Raw genomic sequence first — 22,144 nt, 5'->3', positions numbered from 1 at the left:
AGTCATCTTTAAAGAAAGAAATGCCATCTCATAAGGAAGGCCAGACCTGTCTTCCCTGCACTTGCTTTTAACAACCAAAAATCTATTAAGCCTGCAACTTGAACAACAAATCTTAGACTGGGTATAGAGACTGGTGAGGGGCATTTTACTTGAATATTAAGACACTTAAATTAATTCAAAAGTATTTTGCGTACTTTCTTGAGATTCAGGATCTTGAACTTGCATCTGCCTCCCTGCAGATGAATCTTTAGATTGTAAAAGCAGACTTCCTTTCAAAAGTAGTGACTATAAAAAATTAAGTAATGGATATTAAAAGTGGGGTAGAGAACTTTAACAATTCGATAACATTACTGAAACATGGAAACAAGAACCTGTTTATTTTTTCCAAATACATACAGAAGTTTGCATGTTTTGCAAATATTGCCTCAAAGCAACATTTCTATATACAGCGCCTTCTGTTCTAATAGCGCGTAAACATAGATACATAACCACAGTGCAATGTTAGCTCGTCAAGGGTCTACCTTGCATACACTCATCACTTAAAGAAACAAAATGATTACTCAAACCAAAACTGTTTGTCAAGGCAATTTTTTATAGATGGGTAGTTTTTTTTCTCAAAAGAAAACTTAGGTAGTGTACATATTTCTAAATGGTAACAGTAATATTTGCAAATAACAGTTATCCAGTGCTCCAACTTGGGGTTAATACAACTTGACCCAGGAATGGGGGGAGGGAGCCCCTCAACATGGCTTTAAATTAGGAAAGCACACTGAGGTTATTGGAATTTAGTCTTCCCTTGCTTCCCTAAGAACAAAAATCACAATGAGTAATATGGGATTGTTTCCTTTATAAAACTTAAATAAACAAATAATGGCCACTTGACAAAATTAGGATAATTCCACTTCTGCTCTCATCTCTGAAAAAAGACATGAGACTGACGACCTTAAAATTACAGTATCCCCAGATGTGATACTCAAATGTATTTTCAGAAAAGAAAAATTAGTATACAAGAGTGATAACCTCACAGTTGTGGCTATAGAAAATCATCCTGTTTCTTTTCTTTTCAGACAAGCATGACACAATTCTTTTAAAGTGGCTGTCTAATAATTTATCCAAAACACACCACATGTACTCCTTGAGCATTTCTTCCTGAATCAGAAAAACCAACATTAGCAATGGGAAACAGCCTTTTGTAGAGGAATTGTGTCAGCTTTATTACAGATATTACAACCACATGAACTCTCTTTGATGAAAAAGCTACAGCAGGTCAACTTCTCCTCACTTCATTCTGTATCAAATGGTGAATAAATCACTAGGCAGAGCATTCCCTGAAGCAGATCTTGATACAGAGGCCTTCACGACCACAATGACCTGTGCCTTAAAGCCTAACCATTCCAAAGGTTGCAGGAGATACTGTCATTGCTATTGAGATATTGGCTACTTCACGTTTACATAGTAAATATTTGCAGCATATAACATTACAGATTCATAAACCCATAATTAAATTGTGAATGTTAATGGACAACTGTGCTTTGATTTCTGTCTTTAGTAATTACAAAAAAAAAAACTAACTGTGAAACGGGTCACTCCTCAAATATGGAACGTTTTCTTTAACATTGCCGAGTAAGGAATAACAATATAGTAATTACATCTGACTGTTGACTGGTAACCTGCAAGAGTAACAAAATATCGTCTCAAAAGGTACAAATAGGTTGTACCTAAACCTTAAGCAGCATAATCACCTTGATCTCACAAAATTATACAAACAGGAATTTAAAATGATTGAGGATATTAAAACAACTCTGAAAATGCCAACTACTGAACATACACCCTTCAGTAAAGGAGAAAAGCGGCACATGTAGAATTTTAAGTTTTTTTACAACAATATAAAATAAGGTAAGTCCCCAAACCACATTCTTTGTAACAAATCTTTACAGTGAAAGAGTTCAAAATTTCGGGAAACATTTCTTGAACATTAAATAGAACTGGGAAGTTGTTTTATTAATAAGTGGGTAGAAAATGCTGTCCTTTGGGTTCCAGACCCTGCCTGCTTCAGCTTGGAATTCCTTCCATGTTCTTATTACAGAGAGATTCTAGTTCCTCCACAGGCTGTGTGGGCTCTGCTACAAAAGACACAGCCCAGCCAACTCTGGGGTGAAAGCATATAAAACTTGTCCCCAGTGGCATAATGTCATGCAAGAGATGTGATGAAAAAAATGAAGAGTCCCAAAGAGATGGAGGGTAGCCAAGGCCGCTGCTCCTTCCTCACCTCCACAGAATGGCAAAGTCAACATTCCCACATAGCTGAAAAAAATGAAAATGATGCCTGCTGCCTAAACCCAGGCCAGGCGGAAACCAGAAGGTTTGGCAAGTGCCCCAACCTGACAGAAAAGTCAATTAAATAAGTTGCAAGTTGAATTTACAACTGTTTCCAACTAAATATTTTTGGCTCTCATTCCATTTATCATCAGTGGCACGATTTCAAGTGAAGTTTGTGCAAAAAGACTCACTCTCCATTCAACGATGTGCACAGATGAAGGGAATCCCAAGAGTCTATTTGCCATCTTCTTGGTAGGCTTTGAGATCATAGTGCCCTCCCCTCCAGCAGCCAAAATGACCTCTTTGCTCAATGTCCATCATACCCCCTTCCCGGATCCCTGAAGTCACTCAGTATCACATGCATTCGGCATGCTAGGTTTATTTATTTAAATATGTGAAGTTCCTCCTACAGGTGCCCCAGGATTGTGCCCCCAATATTTCTGGGGGCCCAGTTTCATGTTGAGCAACAGAGTGCAATCTGCTGCACCTTTCCCAGGTCCGTCAGCAGCTGCTTGATGCAATGCTTGAGCTGCGGAAGCCTAGCCAATGGCTCCGGGGGCTCCAGTTCCCCAGTGTAGTCCAGCCAGCTCTCCAACACTAGGCAGAAGAGAGAGAGAAGACCTAGTGAGATTCCAACACATGATCTGCAAGAATGTCACTCAGAATTTCAGCACTTTAGCCCATCTAATCATATATGGGGGAAGAAGAGAGAGGGCCATTTCAGGCAACAATGACTCATCATCCTCTCTACAAAAGAGGCTGACCTTGATCATGCTCACCTGTCCTCCAGAACCATCTGTTACCCTAATATCTGGGCGAAATACCCAGGGCTATACAAATGTCTACTACACAAATGTCTCAGTCAAGTTCTTAAATTTCTACTGATAAAAAGGTGGCTGCATTTTAGGTTTTATCAGAAGCTGAAATAAAAGTCTTTTTCTATTAATCCTCAGTTGACTCAATTAAGTCAAAAAATTGGTGAAGATTTGCTCAGATCACCCATTTCCTGCAGGCATAATCCAGTTACTGTACCTCCTTTGCAGAAGGATTGGGCAAGTGAGGCAGGATCCCTGACATCACAGAGACTTTAGAAGTTCCCAATAAATACTAAAAATAAGGCTTATCCAAGCAAAGGAGAATGGAAGTGGGTAAGGCTGAAAGGAGGAGGAGACAAGAATACAGTTGTCATTGGGGAGCAGGATTGCGGGGTTCCGAAAACAGCTTGTGAGCCATTGGGAATACAAGTTGGCAGTGCCTGCCAACTGGCAAGGAGCCAAGAAAGAGTCCTACCATCCAACTCCTTTTCAATGGAGTCCATCCTATGTGTGACCTCATCCTGAAGAGATTCCACATGAGTCAGCAGGTTAAACTGCCACTGGTGCTGGGAGCTCAGCAGCCCCTCTCCACCTCTGTCCAGCAGTTTCCGAGCAGGGGCTTCCTCTGGTAGGACCTTTTTGGAGATAAAATCCCTCACCTGGGGATGCAATGGCATTTAGGTTACTGGGTGGAGTAACACTATATAGTGTTTGCAACTATATAGAAACCAGTTTAGTTTAAATACTCTAAGTCCGTACATTTCCCTTTCCCCCATCTTGGACATTGGCTAAAAGCATGTCTGTTGTAATATCCCAACCCCAGGGCAGCACAGATCTCTGATGCAGAGGATACCACAGTTGTTTCCCACAGACTGGCCCAATATGCCCAGGCCTGAAGCAGGCCTCACAGAATGGTTTTCAGAGCCCTGAGATCTGACTAGAACAGGAATGTTGTAGAAACTTCTAGAGTAGAAAGGTAGAAAAAGGGTTAGTTACATGGGAGTTACACAAACTAATTTTAAGTCCTAGCTTTGACTCTTGCTGAGTATGTGAACCTGGATAAGCTAATTCACCTCTCTGAGCCTGTGTTCTCTCAAGGGAAAGATGGAGATAGTAAAACATACTTTAAAGGTTCATAAGAAAAAAAATAAAAGTTCATGAGGATGAAATAGATTAAAGTTTATAAAAACACAGTGCCAGAGTACAATTAGTCTACCATCAATGAAAGATTTTTAACCCTAGTTGCCTTCGTTACACCCAGTATTTCCTGGTCTTTTATTATGTGCCAGATGCCTCTAGGAAATCTGTGTAGTCTGCAGGATCACAAACCTTTTTGGTGTTTGTGATCTCAACCTTTCATCTGAAATGAAACAGATTCTAACTAGTATTTTTTTAGATCTTATTAAACAAAGTAATGAGCTGAGAGCTTTTTACAGCAACACTACACAGTAACTAAGAGGGCACTGTCACTGGCCCCATCAAAAGATGGGTGAGGAAAAAATCTACAAAGAGCTGATGAGACTCAACAAAAACAAAGAAAATAATCCAGTCAAAAAATGGGCAGAAGAGCTAAAAAGACACTTCTCCAAAGAGGAAATGGCCAACAGGCATATGAAAAAATGTTCAACATCACTTGTAATCAGGGACATGCAAATCAAAACTACAATGAGGTACCATCTCACACCAGTAAGAATGGCACATATTAAAAATACTAGCAACAACAAATGTTGGCGAGGGTGTGGAGAAAAAGGAACTCTCCTGCACTGTTGGTGGGAGTGCAAACTGGTCCAACCACTATGGAGAGCTGTGTGGAGATTTCTTGGCCTACTAAACATAGAGCTTCCATATGATCCAGCAATTCCACTCCTAAGTATTTACCCAAAGGACACAGAAACATTAATTCCAAAGAGCACCTGCACCCCTGTGTTTATAGCAGCACTGTTTACAATAGCTAAGCTTTGGAAACAACCCAAATGCCCAAAAATAGATGACTGGATCAAGAAGATGTGGTACATATACACCATGGAATATTACTCAGCATTCAAAAAAGATAAACACATGCAATTTGCAGCAACACGGATGGAGCTGGAAGGGATCATGCTCAGCAAAATAAGCCAGAAAGAAAAAGAAAAATACCGGATGGTCTCACTCATAGCAGGAATCTAGAAAACTTAAATAAGGGATCAGGAAAAAGAATAACTATAAGAAAGAAAATATCAAAATCAACAAACAACAATGAACCAGAGATACTCTATGGGGGGGTGGGGGGTGGGGAAAGGAGGGACTGGGGTCAAAATAAGGGGGTTGTAATTGTATGGGTAATATAAAAAATAAAATTTAAATAAAATGTGAAGAAAAAAAAAAAAGATGGGTGAGGAGACACACCTGAAGAGGTAAAGTGACCTGTTTAGCATCTCACAGTAAGTGGTGGAACCCAGGCATGAAATTGTCCTTGTCAGCCCTACCCAGCAAGGGGAGAGGATGAATGATGCGCAATGCCCACCCACCCTTTAGGAGTTTATAATCTAGATCTCCCTCTCAGCATTATGCAACAATGCATTTAATGCTGGTGATACCAACACACAGGCTTGTGAAAGTAAGGATGATGAGGGCAGAGAAGCTCTCAAATGATACAAAGTCTCAATGATAACCTAGAATAGGGCAGAATGAGAACAGTGAACAGTTAAAGATGAACCATTGAGTAGGAGGATGACACAAGAGGGTTTCAGAGGAGAATGACTTGAATTTAAAAAAAAAAAAAAAAAAAAAGACAGTAGCTCTTGGAAAAACTGATGCAAGCAACAAATATTTTGCCAAAACATACTGTTCTGAAGTCTGGGCTATGAAGTTAACAGTCAAAATAAAGCTCATACAATTGTATAAAAAAACTAAGCCTAACAAAATACTTGATTCCTTCTTTGTTCATGCTACGAATCAGCATCTAAGGTACAATTATAAAGCTGACTGTGTTAAAGAAAAAACTCACTTTTTCAGGCTCTAATCAGTCCTTTTCTCCTTGTTATTTCCCAACCTCCATCCCCACCCCCAATAACAATGTCATTCTGTGGGTGTTTCCTGGAACCAGTGACCATGGGCTTAAATGAAATCTCCTGAACTTGCAACCATTTTGACAAAAAAAAAAAAAACAAAAAAAAACAAAACAAAACAAAAAAAAAAAACCAGCTATTATAAGCAAATATAAATACAATTTTACAATATACACAATTTTACAATAAAGATCCTCCACAGGTTTTTAAACCCTAACCTACAGCACTCAAACACTGAAATAAGAACAAGAGTATCACATACCTTTGGGGAGCTGGGTTTGGGGTCACTGTCCCCCCTGCTCCTGTCTTGGTCTAGAGGCCAGCCAAGGCGTGGGGTAAGGCAATCATCACCATTCTCATGGAGGGAGTTGACCGTATCATCAAGGGCAGAGCCTCGGGTTTCCACTACTAGCTTTTGCTCCACAGCTGGGTAATAGGCGCGGGGCTTCTGGTAGCAGTGCTCGCTAGTGATATAGGACTCCTCCACAGACCGGGGCAAGGGCAGGGGCAGAGGTTTCTCCACCACCCCATTCAAAGTTCTATAGCTTGGGGTTTCCTCCTTGCACTTGGTTTCAGTAATATGAGTATGTTTGGAATGAGATCTCCCCTCTGCTGAGTGCTGTTTCCAAGGTTGACACCACAGCTGCAGATCAGGATGCTCTCTGCTTCTGTTTGGAGGGCAAATACAGAAAAGGACTTTGGAGCAACTGCTCCCATCTGGGTCATCTGGCCACAAACCACCATTTGCCAAGCAAGATGTAATATAAATCCACAGTCTATGAGGAGACCACTTTCAAGCAAGTTTTGTTTGTTCCAGCCAGTGCTACCATTTGTGAGAACAGTAAACAGTAAGTGGGACTCACTTGTCAGTTCCCACAGTGGGACTGGACTTTGTGTTTCAATTCAGTTGTTGATTAGCAGTAAGTACAATTTAGACAAATCATTCAATCAGCCTCATTTTCATTTCCTTCTCTATAAAACTAGGCTAACTATCTGTCTGCTTTGATAAAGATTAAGTGAATTAATTCAAATAGAAGTACCTTTTTGATGGTAAAGTGCTCTTCAAATGTGACAGTAAAATAGCCTTATTAGGAGTCACAATAATCCTGGCAAGCAATGGCACTCATTAAAAAAACTGCAGTAATGATGGAGAGTGTGGGGGGAATCAAATGTCATCTATGTGTAGGCTGTAATAAAGTTTTTAAAAATTCCTCTAAAATCTTCTATTTTCACATTTTAAGAGAAAAGTTTATTAAGGAACAGGGATTTCAATCCTTTTTTGGTTCAGATTCCTCTGAGAGAATCTGCTGAGGTTTTGCCCACATGTATGCACATATACAACCATGTACAACTTTAGCGTTTCCCAGAATAATTCACTATTTGAGTTTTTCTCAATGGAGGGCCATTAAATTAATTTATTGGATCATAATCTATTGTAAAAAAAAAAAAGGAAAAATAGAACAGAAAATATCAGTGCATTTTAAGAAAGAGTAGATTTAGTGAAATACCAGTTTCAGTTTTATACAAGAGTGATACAAAATGTATTTCTTCCTGTATGATATATATAGCTTTAAAATTTAAAAGCTGCTAGTCTAGATGAACTTCACCTTTAACACTTCTTTACCATCTAGAATTTCCATGATAATATTTGCTCATTGCTCACTGAATGAAAGGAAGGAAGAAAGGAGGAAGGGAGAAAGAAACTACAAGTAAAGAGAAGGCTTGAGTGCCATCTATCAGTTACCAGCAGCTCACAGCTGGGAGGCAGTGCACTACAAGGGACTTTGGAAACAAACGGAAAGATACAGAAGGTATTACTCAAACTCAGTTCAAAGAAATGTTTAGACATGTGTGGGGGCCTTCCTGATGTAGTTCATAGAATCCAGAGATGCTAAACATCCTCTTAATACCTGAGACAATCCCACACAAAGAACTACCCCCTGGTATACAAATACTAACAGTACCTTCCCAGTCCCCAAATGAGAAACACTGAAACCAGATCAGCAGGAACACACAAGCTTAACTCACCAGCAAATTCCCTTTATGGGAACCCACCCCCACCTCCACCCCCCCCCCCACACACACACACTCTCCACTTAACTGAAGTCTTCCAGCAGAAATGAAATAAGCCATAAAATAAAGGAGTGGAGTGATCTCATAAAACCCTAGGGGCGAAAACAATCCTTTTGCAGCTCTGGCACTACAACAGTGCCCATACCACCCATCCCCTGGTGAAGAAAAAGAAGCAACCAGCATTAAGGCTGCCTAGGTTTCTGGGCCACCACCAACATAGAATCGGAGCTGGCACCCAGGAACCCAAGATCCCAGACACAACTTTGAAATCATAATTGTGTAGGGGAATATGAAAGTCACTGTTGATTTTCTAATCCGCTACAGTGTGAAATCTGTTAACACAGAACATTTAAGTTATAGCATGGGCCTCTTCTTACATGAAAATTACAAGTCTTTGGGCCTCCCCTGGTGGCGCAGCGGTTGAGCGCTGGGCTGCGAGGCTGCCCGCAGCTTCTGCAGCGCCGGTTCGTTCCCCGGCCGCCGGCAAGGGTCCCACAAAAAAAAAAAAAAAAAAGAAAAAAGAAAAAAAAAAAAGAAAGAAAATTACAAGTCTTTGCTTTATCCACCCACCGTTTCACCCTCCTAGCTAAGATCTAAAGTCCTAGCTACTACTCCACACAGGGATGACCCTGGCCTTTCCTTATCAAGCCCTGTCAGTCATAAAGAAGGTATGCATAACCAAGCATGCCACTGTTTTTATGACGAAAGATGATCTGAAGTTATTCCAAGTTTTACTGTTTATCTTTGAAAATAAAACTGCCAGGCCACTTAGGAATAATAGTTCTGAAAATGAAGATCCAGAGCCCATGACAACAGACACTATCCATATGTACATAGATATACTAGGACAACCACCCTCTAACCAGGATCTTTTGTCCATATATAATGATTAATGAGATCTCCCTGCACCTTCTTCTGAATTGTTAAAAGTCAGATTTAATTCCAGGACAGTCACTGCTATAAAGGAGAAAAGATTTAAAGAGGGATTCAGAAGGGCAAGGATCCAGCGCATGGGACATGGCAGGAGCACTGGCATTTCCGTGAAAAGAAGGAATACCATCTAATTAAATCTTAAAAAAGAAAAAAAAAATATATATATATAGACAGAGAGAGAGAGAGAGAGAGAGAGAGAGCAGTTTACAATCAGAAACATCATGTGACGTTTTTCCTAGGTGGACCTCACAAGGAGTTCCTGCTACTTTTCTCAATTTCTAGCATCTAATAAAGAAATTTATTTGGTTCATATAAAGTAAAATGGTCCAATTTATAATATATGAGGGAATATCTAGCCCCTGACATCCAGGGTCATCACTTGAATCAGTTCACTACAACAGACATTGTCACGGTGATGGCTAATTACCCCCAGCATTCAGTCTCTTCTCTTATACCCCAACTCCTGAGTTTGAGCAGGCCACCTGGCTAGCCTCTCCTGCAGTTAGGTGTGTCCATGACACTCTTTGTGCTTCCCTTTTTTTCTGTCCCCCCTGTACACGAGCAGGGTTGAGGTAGAGGTGAGACTGTTTTCACCATGCACATAAGGGTAACCCCCCATGGAATGCCAGAGCAGTAAGACAGAAGAAACCCAAGTCTATGGACAGATCTGGAGAAAGGCCACCTATCTAGCCTAGATCCCTGCCTATACCTCATATTATTTGATAAAGAAAATCCCATTTTGTTCAGCTGGGCTACAGTGATATACTATAGCAGCTTAGCTATTACCCAAGCCAATAAATATCTTTAATGAATGTACCCTGCTCAACCAGTCCTTGTCACATCAGTACTTGAAGCCAGGCCTTTGTGTACCAGAATGCAAGAGAAAGCAGACCACCATCCTGCCATCAAAGTGCTCTGGCATTTTGCCTGATGCCAAGAAGCCTCCAGGACTAATGAGGGAAATCTTGTCAGGGAGTGGCCTGTTAGTCTAACTCATGCATGGCACTAGTTTGTCAATGGTGATGACTTAACTAAAATGGTCCCCTACTGGTAGGCTCATAGGAAAACTTGAGAGATTTTCACAAAAGAGAAACTGTCCCTGCCATAGATTGTGTTAAAATCAAAAGGAAATTCATGGTATTGCTGAAGAGAGGCAATTAGAAAGGTCAGGATAAGTACCTGACAGGGGCCAGGACGGAAGTTCTAGTTCTTGCTCTACCCCTGGAAACCATGGAGAGCAGCTCCCTAACTCCAGGCCCCTGCTGCCCTTCTTGGTAAAGTGGGGTAGGTTATAAAACCCAGTAAGAACCACATTATCTTTCTCAGAGCTTATGAATGAATTTGGGACATCTGACACAAAGAAGGCAACCCCAAAAGGAAACTCAAACTCAATTTCATGCCTCAAATTTCTGGCTATTAAAAGTCAGAAGTCCAACTCCAAAAGGCCTAAAGTTTTTTCTGTATGAGCAAAACATCAAGAGGTAAATTTATTGAGCAATCACTACGTTAGAGGTCCGGCTCATCAACGGTAGCTCTTCCAGCAGTTTCCAACTTTACTTTGTTTACCAATCAAGAATGCATAGGATGAATGAATAAATAAAATATATTATATACCATGGACTATTATTTGTTTTTTCTGTATGAGCAAAAAACATCAAGAGGTAAATTTATTGAGCAATCACTACGTTAGAGGTCCGGCTCATCAACGGTAGCTCTTCCAGCAGTTTTCAACTTTACTTTGTTTACTAATCAAGAATGCATAGGATGAATGAATAAATAAAATATGTTATTATATACCATGGACTATTATTTGCTCTTAAAAAAGGCAATTCTGACACAGGCTACAATACAGATAACACCTGAAGATGAAATAAATCACACAAAAAAACAAATACTAGGATCCCACCTATATGATGTACCTACAGTAACCAAATTCACAGAGAAAGTATCAGGGTGGTTGTCAGAGACTGGGGGGAGGGGAAATAAAAAGGAATTATTTGTTTAATGGGTAGAGAGTTTCAGGTTTGCTAGATGAAAGAGATTGGTTTTACACTGTGAATATACTTAACACTACTGAACTGTATGCTTAAGAAGATTAAGATGCTAAATTTTATATTTTACCAAAATTAAAAACAACACAGGACTGAACACCAAAAAAGACCCAACAAACTAAACACAAACACCATATCTTGACTATGGGGTGGTTGCAAGGGCGTACACATGTCAAAACTCGATGAACACTTAAAATGATTATAATTATATATAAATTATATACAGATAAAATTGGTTTTTAAAGAAAGTTTATCATGTAAATGATAATTTTTAGTAAAGGTCTCAAACTCTTGTGTCTTATCATTGATTTCGTGGCTTTCCAATTTCCTAAATTTACCCTGCCTTCACAGAACATCCCAAACCAGATCTACCCCAAAGCTGCAGGTGTCACACTTACTGCAAGATGCTCATCTTGAGTTGTAGACCATGCAGAACCTCAATCACTCTCTGCACATCACCGAGAAGCTGGTGGGTGGCCACAATCTTCTTGGCATTCTGGTGGGAGTAATTCTCTTCTAAAAATGCCAGGCCATGCATATGTCCCCTGCTCAACCACTCCTTGTCATACCAGTACTTGAAGCCAGGCCTCTGACCTAAAGCAGTGACAATAAGATGGTTAACATATGGTCTGAAGGAAAACCAGACCACTTTATACCATACAAATTATCACACAAACTACTGGAAGGGTAGAGTGGCATGTCTTTTTTTCCCTTAACCATGCAATAAACATTCATTTGTCACTTACCATATGATGGGCTCTCTACTAGGTATTGGGGAGAAGGTAGTAAGTAAGGAATGCAAATTTCCTGATCATCTAGAACTGGACAGACATGGAATGGGCACTAAGAAATCTAAATTTCAATCACAGCATTCCCTTTCCTACTTAATGACCTCTGACTACACACAGAAAATCAAAGCTCTCCAGCCTGATGAAGGCAGCAGGCCAGCTCTTTCCTGCCCTCATCACCACATCTTTACAGTGGTCTCCTGTCAGTTTTTGGAACACATCAAGTTCTTACTGGTCTCAGGATCTCTGCTCTATACCCCCTCTGTCTGAGGCATTATTCCCCAAGGATTCTGCAGGAGTGACTCCTTACCACCTCTTCACAGAAGCCTTCTGTTACCTCCCAAAGCTAAAGAGTTTCTTCAGTAATTTCCTCCAGTTGTTCCTTATCTGATCCCTTTTATCCCCTCACACTATCCATTCCTATCTAACATGTTCTTCTTTATTTAACTAATTTTTACAACTGTTTCTGGCACTATCCCCACTCAAAGAAGATTTGGAGCCATCTTGTTCCTGGTTATATCCCCAGTGTCTAGCAAAAGTTATCTTGAATGGATTTATCAAATGGAAAGAAGCCACAGTCGCCCTCTGACTGTGTATCACCTATCACCTAACTAAATAGACAGCCAAGCCCCTCTCCATCCCTGGATCTCTGCTTCCCATCTGTTACAATGACAGAGAAATTGGAAAGCTTTAATGGTCCTGTTCATTACAATGATCCTTAAAAAGGACTAAAAACACAACATATGTGACTTAGCAGTGCTTACTACTCCAAAAGTACAGGAAACAGCTTTCAACTAGATTGTTGTTCACCTCCCAAAATGTATAAAAACCCTGTAACTACCCAGGGAATCCCTACTGAAGTCCATGGGTTCTTTCTGGCTTTACAAAGATACATGGTGGGGATGCATCTTGATTCTGTTAAAAATATCTTTAACCTTTAAATAATAAATCTGTTAGGTTAAACTTTTGGTCGAAGACATTGCAAAGTCAATCACAGTCTATAAATGTGACAGATATTGAGTGCTTATGAATTCAAGCAGGATTGTATTCAGTCTTGGCAATTAGAGTTCTAAGAGTTCAGCAAGTGCACAGGAATTGATGAAGGAGGCGTATATAATTTGCACAAAGGGGAAAGTAGAGGGAAAGAGTGAGAGACAGTAAAGTAGACTTAAGAGTTTTAAAAGAGTCCTGGGGATTTTGTGTGGGAAATCAGAGGCACCGGCTGCAGGAGTGGCCTGAGCAGCAGAATTTAGAGCAGCACTAGCTGTTTTACAAGACAAGGTCAGAGACATTGGTGCTCATCACCTATCTGGCACAAACTGCCTGAATGATCTTAAACCAGTCATCCCCTTTCTGAGCTTGTTTGCCTGCCTGTCAAATACTGGGGTTGAACTGAGGATCTCCAAGATCCTGACTCTCAATAATACTCCATGACTCACACCAATTCTCTGGTGACATTCTTTCCTTAGGATAATGGGGAAAACAGGCAGATTCCTCTCCATCAATATACTAAGCTGAGAAGACAAGGAGTCACAACTGAGGTCATCACACCCTGAGTGGACCTATGTGTTAGAAAATTAACTGTGGTGGCCAGCCACATCCTAGTCAATCAGCAAAATCAAGGGACTTAGTCATACAAGCCAGTTCTAATTCCAATTTGCTTTATGAGATTAGGAAAGTCATTTGTATTCTCTGGGCATCCATTTTTTCCACCAAAAATGGGAATAAGAACTCCTACCAGATTCAACTATGAGGACTGAAAGGAGGAACAGAAGCAGAGGCTCTCAAACACTGTCTAGCTATACAGGGGTCACAGGAATAGTGTCAAGGGGAGAGAACACTCAGGTTGTGAAGGGAGAAGATGTACCATTCCAATGAATCATCTGACAAGAACCACAGATTTTTAATTTACCCTGAGGCTTCTGGAAAGGGGTACCCAAGAGCCATAGGCCAGCTTGTTGCCATGGAACAATGAAACTAACCGATCCTGCTAAGGAATTAGTTCTCTGCTCTAGGTTCTACTCAGTCACACCTTTCCTCTTCCCCTCATAGGCACAGTTCTCTTCCAAGGATGCAACGATGCAAAGAAGGGCAAAAGCTACCAGAGGGTACAGAAGGTTCTATTTCTAATCACCCCGAAAAGCTAAGGACAGAGCCCACATGCCCATCCACATGAACTCTCAAAAGTAGAGGTTCACTCCGGCAGCATATATTCTAAAACAGAAACAGAAGATTTGGAGTGCCCCTAGCCAAGAATAATACCCAATTTGTGAAGCAGTCTGTAGTTTTCAACAGTGTTTCAGTCTTGTAAGATGAAAAAGTTCTAGAGCTCTGCTGTAAACATTGTGCTTACAATTAACAGTACTGTAACTTAAAAAATTATTAAGAGGGTAGATCTCATGTTAAATGATTTTTATCACAATAAAAAAAAATTCTAGCTCAAGGCAAGGCCTTCCACTAGATGAAACTCTTCATACATGCTTTCTTATCGCTATTTTCAGGATAGCTGGCCACCAGGTGGACTAGCAACAAGGGTGAGGAGGTGGAGTCTAGCCGATGCTGAAGAAATCAGTCTCAAAAACACTCAGGCTGCTTCACGGCCAGATGTGCTAAGGAAAAGGCCACATACTGTTAAGATCCCTGACTCCAAAAATCTCTACCTGGAGGATCTTGGCAAACATAACAGGTGTATTTCTCAGGCACATTTTCTTCCAGTAATCCCATGCAGACCCCATGCTGCCAGCACTGGCACTCTTCACACTGTTAGAATTAAAGAAGCAATAAAAATTAAACTCAGTAGGTAGCCTCCATCCAAATATAAGACCCACCCGTCAGGGGAGGTAGACAGGAAAGGGAAAGCACAACTGACTTACATAGGAGCTGGGATGCAACCACTCATCTACATCTGCACTGTCCAAGATGGCAGCCACTAGCCATCTGTGGCTCTTTACATTAACAAATCAAGTTAAAAAATCAGTTCCTCGTCCCAATTGCTACATCTTAACTGATATATAGCCAGATGAGGCTAATGGCTACTCTACTGGACAACCTAGATGATAATCTATTAAACAATGCTATTTTCAGAAAAATGACTGTTTTCACTCCCATTTCTATAAACTGACCTTTTTGATCATTTTACGGTGCAAAAGGAAAACTGTTCAGGTTCTTAGAGAAAGACTAAGTTGGAATGACAAAAACCTGAGTTTGGACTCTGGCTCAGATATTCATTTAGCTCTGTGACTTCGCATAGGCCACTTTTCCTTGTACTTTAGTTTCCACATCTGCAAAATGTGATACTACTCCTACCTGCCCTGAGGGGCTGTTTATGAGGAATCAACAGGCCATATATAAAAGCTCTATGGCAGTACCCAACACTCAGTACTAACAGTCTCTTACTACTACTAAGGGGCAAGCTAATCACTTTGTATCGCCTGCAGAAACCATGTGCTAGCACTTTACATTTATTCCTCTCAATCTTACCAAAGGTCACACAGCTGAAGAGAGGCAAAGTTGGATCAGAACACAAGCCTAGCTAAGAGCAAAGCTATTATTTTAACCCCCAGGTTCCAGTGCTTTCCCTAGGCATAAAGAGAAGGGGGAAGGGGTAAGAGGGAGAGAAGTAAAGAAAGAAGCAGATAGTAAAGTCAGCATCGAGAGATGTGTACAAGGCCTAGAGTAAGTAAGCCTGAGGCAAAGGGTCCAGAATAGAGAGTGAAGGGAAAAGCACAAGCCAGTGGAGATACAAGGACATTTCAAGCAGTTCCAAACCATGGCCCTAAACATTGAAACTACCAAACAGGTAATAACTCTGGAAGGTGGACAGAGGGTTTCTGACAAGACCTTGAGGGTGGAACACCAGTCTGGTGACAAGGGACTGAAAGTTCAAAGTTCAGACAGTCTTCAGTCACTTGGAGTCGGATAGACCTTGCACCAAGAGGGTTTTCATAGACAGATACAAATCCTCTAGGAGTTAACCACAATAGAATGAACAGGGGCAGGCTGAAAGAGAGCCTTCAGATAAGATCTAATCCAGATTCTTCAACTTACAGATGAGGAAACTAAGGTTCAGAGGGAAAGCAAAGGGTGCATGGCAACAAAGACTATTAGTAACAAAACACAGACTAATAATTAAGAATTAAAGTTTGTCTCAGCAATGACTTTCTTGAGTACTAGAATTCAGCAAAACTGAATCAAATACAGCCAAGTTGAAAAATTCAAAATAATAATTTTATCACATGCAGCTGGCTAAAATACATTTTTCAACTTTAAGAAGTTTAAATTTGGAAATGAACAAGAATACTAACAGAAAAGATCAAATACCTAAGAGTAAATCTAAGACTATCTAGGAATAATAATATCTCAGAATAGAATATGCAATATTTCTAAGAAGAAATTTTTAAATGTCATTATCATAAAGGTGTCAATTCTCCTTGGGTTAATCTATAAAAATAACATAATGTTAATAAAGTAATAAATTATTAACTTTGGAACTAGATAAAAGCTGATTCTAGAATTAGTAGCTAGGGAATTTTTGAAAAAGAACAATAAGAGGGCACTGGCCTTACCAAATATTTTAAAAATATTATAAAAGTATAATAATTAAAATTAAATTATACACGCAAATATAGCAACAGAAGGAACAATAACGGAAAAGAAAGAATCCATAATAAGAACAAAGTACATGCAGAAATAAAATATATAAAGCATTTCAATAGTGAGGTGTGGTTATTATGACAAGTGGGTAGCTATAGCCTTCACCTTGTAATAGGATAATTCAGGTGGGTCAAATATTTATGATTAGAAAAATTTGAAATCTCAAAAGTAATAAAGGAAACCATGAGAAAAATCTTTTATAAGTTTTTGTGACCTTCCAATGAAGCAGCAACTTCTATTCAATTCTCATAAGCAACTAAAGAAAAGTTTGATACATTCAATCTCATAAAAACAAAAAAAATCTAAGACAAGACAGATGACAAGATGTGCACAAATATTTGCAACTATTCTTACAGCCAATACAAAAAACCTTTATGAATGACTAAGAAACGGATCAACCATTCATCAGAAAAATGGGTGAAGTACATGAACAGACAGATGAAAGGAAAAATGTAATTCTAAAATAAAATGATGTTCACATTTAACATGAGAAGAATAAATGTATGTGAAGTTACTTAAGTTATATAAATTAGTATGAAATAAAACTAGACTAATAATAGGTATACACATTAGTATCTTTGAGTTTTGGGGTTGCAGTTAATTATCCATTAATTTTTCCTTTATGTATTGCCTTAAGTTTTTATAATAAACCTTTACTACTTTCATAATAGAAGTATTATACTGAGAAACTGCTTATAGACATACTTTTACATATGCATGTATATGTGTATATTCCAAAATATAAGCAGTGGTATAAGTTATCCTTGAGTGAAAATAATCTAGAAAATTCTTGTTTACTTCTTTGTAACTGTCTGCATTTTCCAAATGCTTCAGTTATGAAATCTGTTTAAAGTTTATTAAATAAAGTATGAAATGGCTATCCTAATGGACTATTTTTTCAATTATCTGAAGAGCAAAGACAAAAATGCTTGATAGACTGAGCTTTGCATCATGCCCTGCGTTGCCGAAATTATCAAACAATGGAGTCAGGATGGCTAAAGGGATACCAAGAAACTGCTCACACCTTCTTTGTGCAGACATGCAAACAGAAACATAAGAAAAACTCAGAGATCCCTGTCAATTTTGCAGAATTTTCCAAGAAGTGCTCTGAGAGGTAGATGACTGCCTGAGAAGGAAAAGTCTAAATTTGATGAAATGACAAAGGCAGATAAAGTATGCTAAGATCAAGAAATGAAGGACTATGGGACCAGCTAAGGGAGGAAAGATGGATTCCAATGCCCCCAAATGGCCACTGGCTGGGTTATTACTGTTCTGGATTCCGCTCCATAGTCAAATCCACAAACCCTTGCATTTCTATCAGAGAAGTGGCAAGGAGCTGGGCAAGATACTTACTTGACAGTGAAAAGCTGCCTTACAACAACAAGTTGGAGAAGGTGAAGTATGAGAAGGATGCCAGACCAAAGTCAACATTAAAGTTTGATGGCACCAAGGATCCCACTAAAGTTGCCAGGAAAATGATGGAAGAGAGGGAGAAAGATGAGGAGGCGGGAAAAGGAGGAGGAAGAGTCTCTTTCTCAAAAAATAATGTTTGATAATACTGTACTTATAAGGGTATTTGTTGAGACTTTTCTTTGACACAGCCTCCAGGAAAGGTTATATAACATTGCTATGACAGACAGCAATATTAGTCAACAATATAAAAGCACATACTGTTTGACCCAGGAATTCCACTTTGAAAACTGGGTTACATAGGTATACTTATAAAATTATTCATTACATCATTGTTAAGATTAGAAACAACTCAGGGACTCCCCAGTGGTGCAGTGGTTGAGCGCTGGGTTGCGAAGCTGCCGGCAGCCTCTGCAGCGCCGGCTCGATCCCTGGCCACATGGCGCGCAGACCTCTCCTGCCGCCCGCTGCTCCCCTCAGCAGTGTGTTTCGTCAGTCTGCCTGCTCTGCTCTCTGCTCTGTCTCGGGTGAATTCTCTGTCTCCCGCGCTTCTGACTATACCCAGTGCTTGTATAAATAAATAAATCTTAAGGAAAAAAAAAAGATTTAAAAAAAAAAAAAGATTAGAAACAACTTAAATGTCCATCAACAGAGTAAATAAATGATGATCCATCCAGTATGCAGTCAAAAAAAGGGGAAGAATTTTATATTTGAAAATGGAAAGTTATTTACCTTATATATTGTTAAATGAAATATACTGAAGACACTACTTAAAATAACATTTGTGTTTAAACAAAGACAGGGCACAACAATGTGAATGAACTCAATGCCAGCCAATTCACTGAATGCCATATATACTTTTTTTTTTTAAGATTTATTTATTTATGCATACAGAGCCGGGGTATAGGTCAGAGGTGTGGGGGGTGAGAGGATTCACCAGAAACAGAGTAGGGAACAGAACAGGCAGACTGACCGAAGTACACTGCTGAGAGGAGCAGCGGGCGAGTCAGGAGAGGTCTGCTGCACCATGTGGGTTGCTCCCTGGCTGGCTGGGGATTGAACGAGTGCTACACAATGCAGACAGCTTCACAGGTTGTATCTTAACCCCTTGCACTACCAGGGAGGCCCCATATATACTTAAAAATGGTTAAAATGGTAAATTTTATGTTAAGAATATTTTACTACCAATAAAAAAAATAGGGAAAATATATCTGTTACTGTTTGTTTACCCAGAATGTTTCTGGAATAATACATAAGAAGCTAATAACTGTCCTGCCATAACACAGTAGCTGAACCACAAGTATAAAGTCAAGTCAAGTCTCCCAGAAAAAAAAACAAGGTGGTCTGAAGTAAGGACATCATCACCATGCCAGATAGGAAGTTATATGTGAGGTGCTGAGCTAGGCTGGGAGAAAGGCCATGTGGAAAGAAAAGTAGTTGAGGGATAAAATAGGGTAAGATTCTTCTCTGGACAGCTATGTATATACCTTTGGATTCTGAATTATGTGATGCTTTAGCTGGTAACAAATAACCTATATTTTAAAGCAAACACAACTTTTAAAATTGGCTTCTTGTTAAAAATGCTATGAAATTTTCCTGGGCTCAGCTCTTAAAAAATATTTGTTGTTCTAAACAAAGATCAGCAAACTATAACCTAAAGGCCAAATCTGTCTAAAGCTATTTTTGGAAATAAATTTTGTATGAACACAGCATGCACATTCACTTTACATATTGCCTACAGCTGCCAGGAGCAGAGTTGAATAGCTGCAACAGAGGCCAAATGGCCATCAAAGCCTAAAATATTCATTATCTGTCCCTTTTAGAAAAAAGTATGTAGGAGGTAAAGGGGCTGGAGAAATGGGTGAAGGAGGTCAAAAGATACAAACTTCCGATTATAAATAAGTCTTAGAACTATAATGTACAGCATGGTGACTATAGTTAATGACACTAAATCATATTTGAATAGATATGAAAAAAATATAATTGTGTATGGTTGACGGATATTATCTATCTAGACTTACTGTGTTCATTTTATAATATACACAAATACAATATCATTATGCTGTAAGTTGATACCAATCAAATAATGAGAATGATCAAAGAAAATCATTTCTCTAAAGTAATGTATACATCTTCTAGAAAACAAACTCTAAACGTATTCTGGGGTTATATAAAATTGCAATGTGAATTAAAAATGTATTTTAAGGGCCTCCCCGGTGGCGCAGCGGTTGAGCGCTGGGTTGCGAAGCTGCCCGCGGCCTCTGCGGCGCCGGTTCGATCCCCGGCTGCTCCCCGGCCCCGGAGGAGGATCCCACATGGTGCGCAGACCTCTCCTGCCACCCGCTGCTCCCCTCAGCAGTGTACTTCAGTCCTTCTGCCTGCTCTGCTCCCCGCTCTGGCTCTGGTGAATTCTCTCACCCTCCCGCGCTTCTGACTGTACCCAGTGCATGTATAAACAAAACAAACAAACAAATATAATAAATAAATAAAAACATGACTCTATAAAAAAAACTAAAAAAAAAAAATGTATTTTAAGAAAAAATTACCGGTGCCTTCTTAAGTGATGAACACATTTTAAAAATTTTAAGTGTTTGTTTTCATGAGCTCCCTCTAAATTTATGCCTTCTGCTAAAGTTATTGAAAGAAAAGGTTCATTGCTCATAATAATAAGGTCAGAAACTGCCCCTCTGTAACAGTCAAATGAACCTTAAGCGTAAAGTGGAGAAAAGTCTTCTACAACAAAAATCAAGGTGCTCTGAAGTAAATTCATCATCACCATGCTAGATAGGAAGTCGTAAGTGTGGAGCCAAGCTGAGCTGGAGAGAAAGCCATATGGAGCCTTGGAAACAGGACATGGAAGTCGGCACCTAGCTCTGCCACATATAGGTGGTGTGGACAAAAGAGCTACAAGCTTAGTTTCTTCACAAAGCACAAAACAAACACATCAAGCTCAAACCCCAACACGCCATGATTCTTGTTACTTACAGAAAAGTCAACAGCAAAAGTGTTATGGAAGAGCAGAGTTGGGTTTCTTATAAAGATTAGGCAGAATAGTCTTGCTGGGAGGGGTCTTCATTACTCACCCACTGAAGATTTCTATGGACAAATGAGGATCAATTCTAACCAGGCCTCCAAAACCAGGAACTAAGCACATACCCAGAGATACAGGGGAAAAACTAACTATCTCAGCATCCTTTTAAAAAACAAATTTTAAAAAATTCTAGTAAAATCACAGTAATTTTCATGTTGTTATAAATTTTCCAATTGTAGTCCACAGAGCTTCAGAAGTTCTGTAAATGGGTGTGTGTTTAAGGGACTACTCTAAAATAAAACAACAGAACATTCTAACATGTTCCAAGCTTAAAGTTCCAAGCTTAAGGTTAAGAGAACAGAGCCCACCAATGCCCATAATTCTATACTGCTTGGCTCAGTAGTATGTTGTCCTCAAATCAATGCTTTTCTTCCCATCTCTGATTAATCAAAGTGACTATACAGCACAATGTTTAGGAGAAGTCATTCCTACAAAGGTCATATGCACGAAGCTTGTCTCACAGAGGTATGACTAAAAAGAGAAAAACAGGAACGACCAAAATGTCCAATGTCAGCGACTTGTCACTCACAACCCTAACTGCATGTCACACATCACAAGATTTGTGTTGCCATTTAAATTACCAAACCTAAAAGTGAAGCTAACCATTCTGAACTTTCAAAACTACTGCTTTTACCTGTTACATATTAGGATTCTATGAAGGAGTCAATTAGGAAAAGGGTTTCTGATGCTGGAAAAGTCAGAAAACTATTAACCTATGGTATACAGAAGGTCATAAACATCAAGCAATATGGGAAAACATTCATGTACCTTGAATCTCAGAGATTACCATGAAGGCTTTTCAAAAAGAAACTCCCTCAATGGAGAGAGAGAGAGAGAACCTGTGGAAGTGAGAGGGGATTGGTCGGCCAGGCTAGAAAATGCCACTGTTTCAAAACTTTTTTTTTTTTTTTGGTTCCCTTTTCAATTGTAAATGTGAACCCCCAGAGCTAAGGTAATATAGGGG

The 22,144-nt window shown here is 39.5% G+C and overlaps 1 protein-coding gene across 1 annotated transcript in view; it reads right to left on the bottom strand.

The window, feature by feature from the left end:
• Nucleotides 1-2,652: 2,652 nt before the first annotated feature.
• PHF20 (PHD finger protein 20) overlaps nt 2,653-22,144 on the bottom strand; it is a gene marked incomplete at its 5' end in the record, with an annotated part of 80,934 nt that continues 61,442 nt past the window's right edge. The window contains 5 exons of the mRNA XM_084246817.1: nt 2,653-2,916; nt 3,610-3,793; nt 6,444-6,849; nt 11,637-11,832; nt 14,687-14,786. Of these exons, the coding sequence (XP_084102943.1) occupies nt 2,774-2,916; nt 3,610-3,793; nt 6,444-6,849; nt 11,637-11,832; nt 14,687-14,786 (1,029 nt within the window). The 3' untranslated portion in view covers nt 2,653-2,773. The remainder of the gene's footprint in view (nt 2,917-3,609; nt 3,794-6,443; nt 6,850-11,636; nt 11,833-14,686; nt 14,787-22,144) is intronic.

This window comes from Talpa europaea (genome assembly GCF_964194135.1).
Source record: "Talpa europaea genome assembly, chromosome: 11".
Classification (NCBI taxonomy): Eukaryota; Metazoa; Chordata; class Mammalia; order Eulipotyphla; family Talpidae; genus Talpa; species Talpa europaea.
Note: the sequence above shows the minus strand (reverse complement) of the source record. Positions and strands in the feature narration are given on the sequence as shown.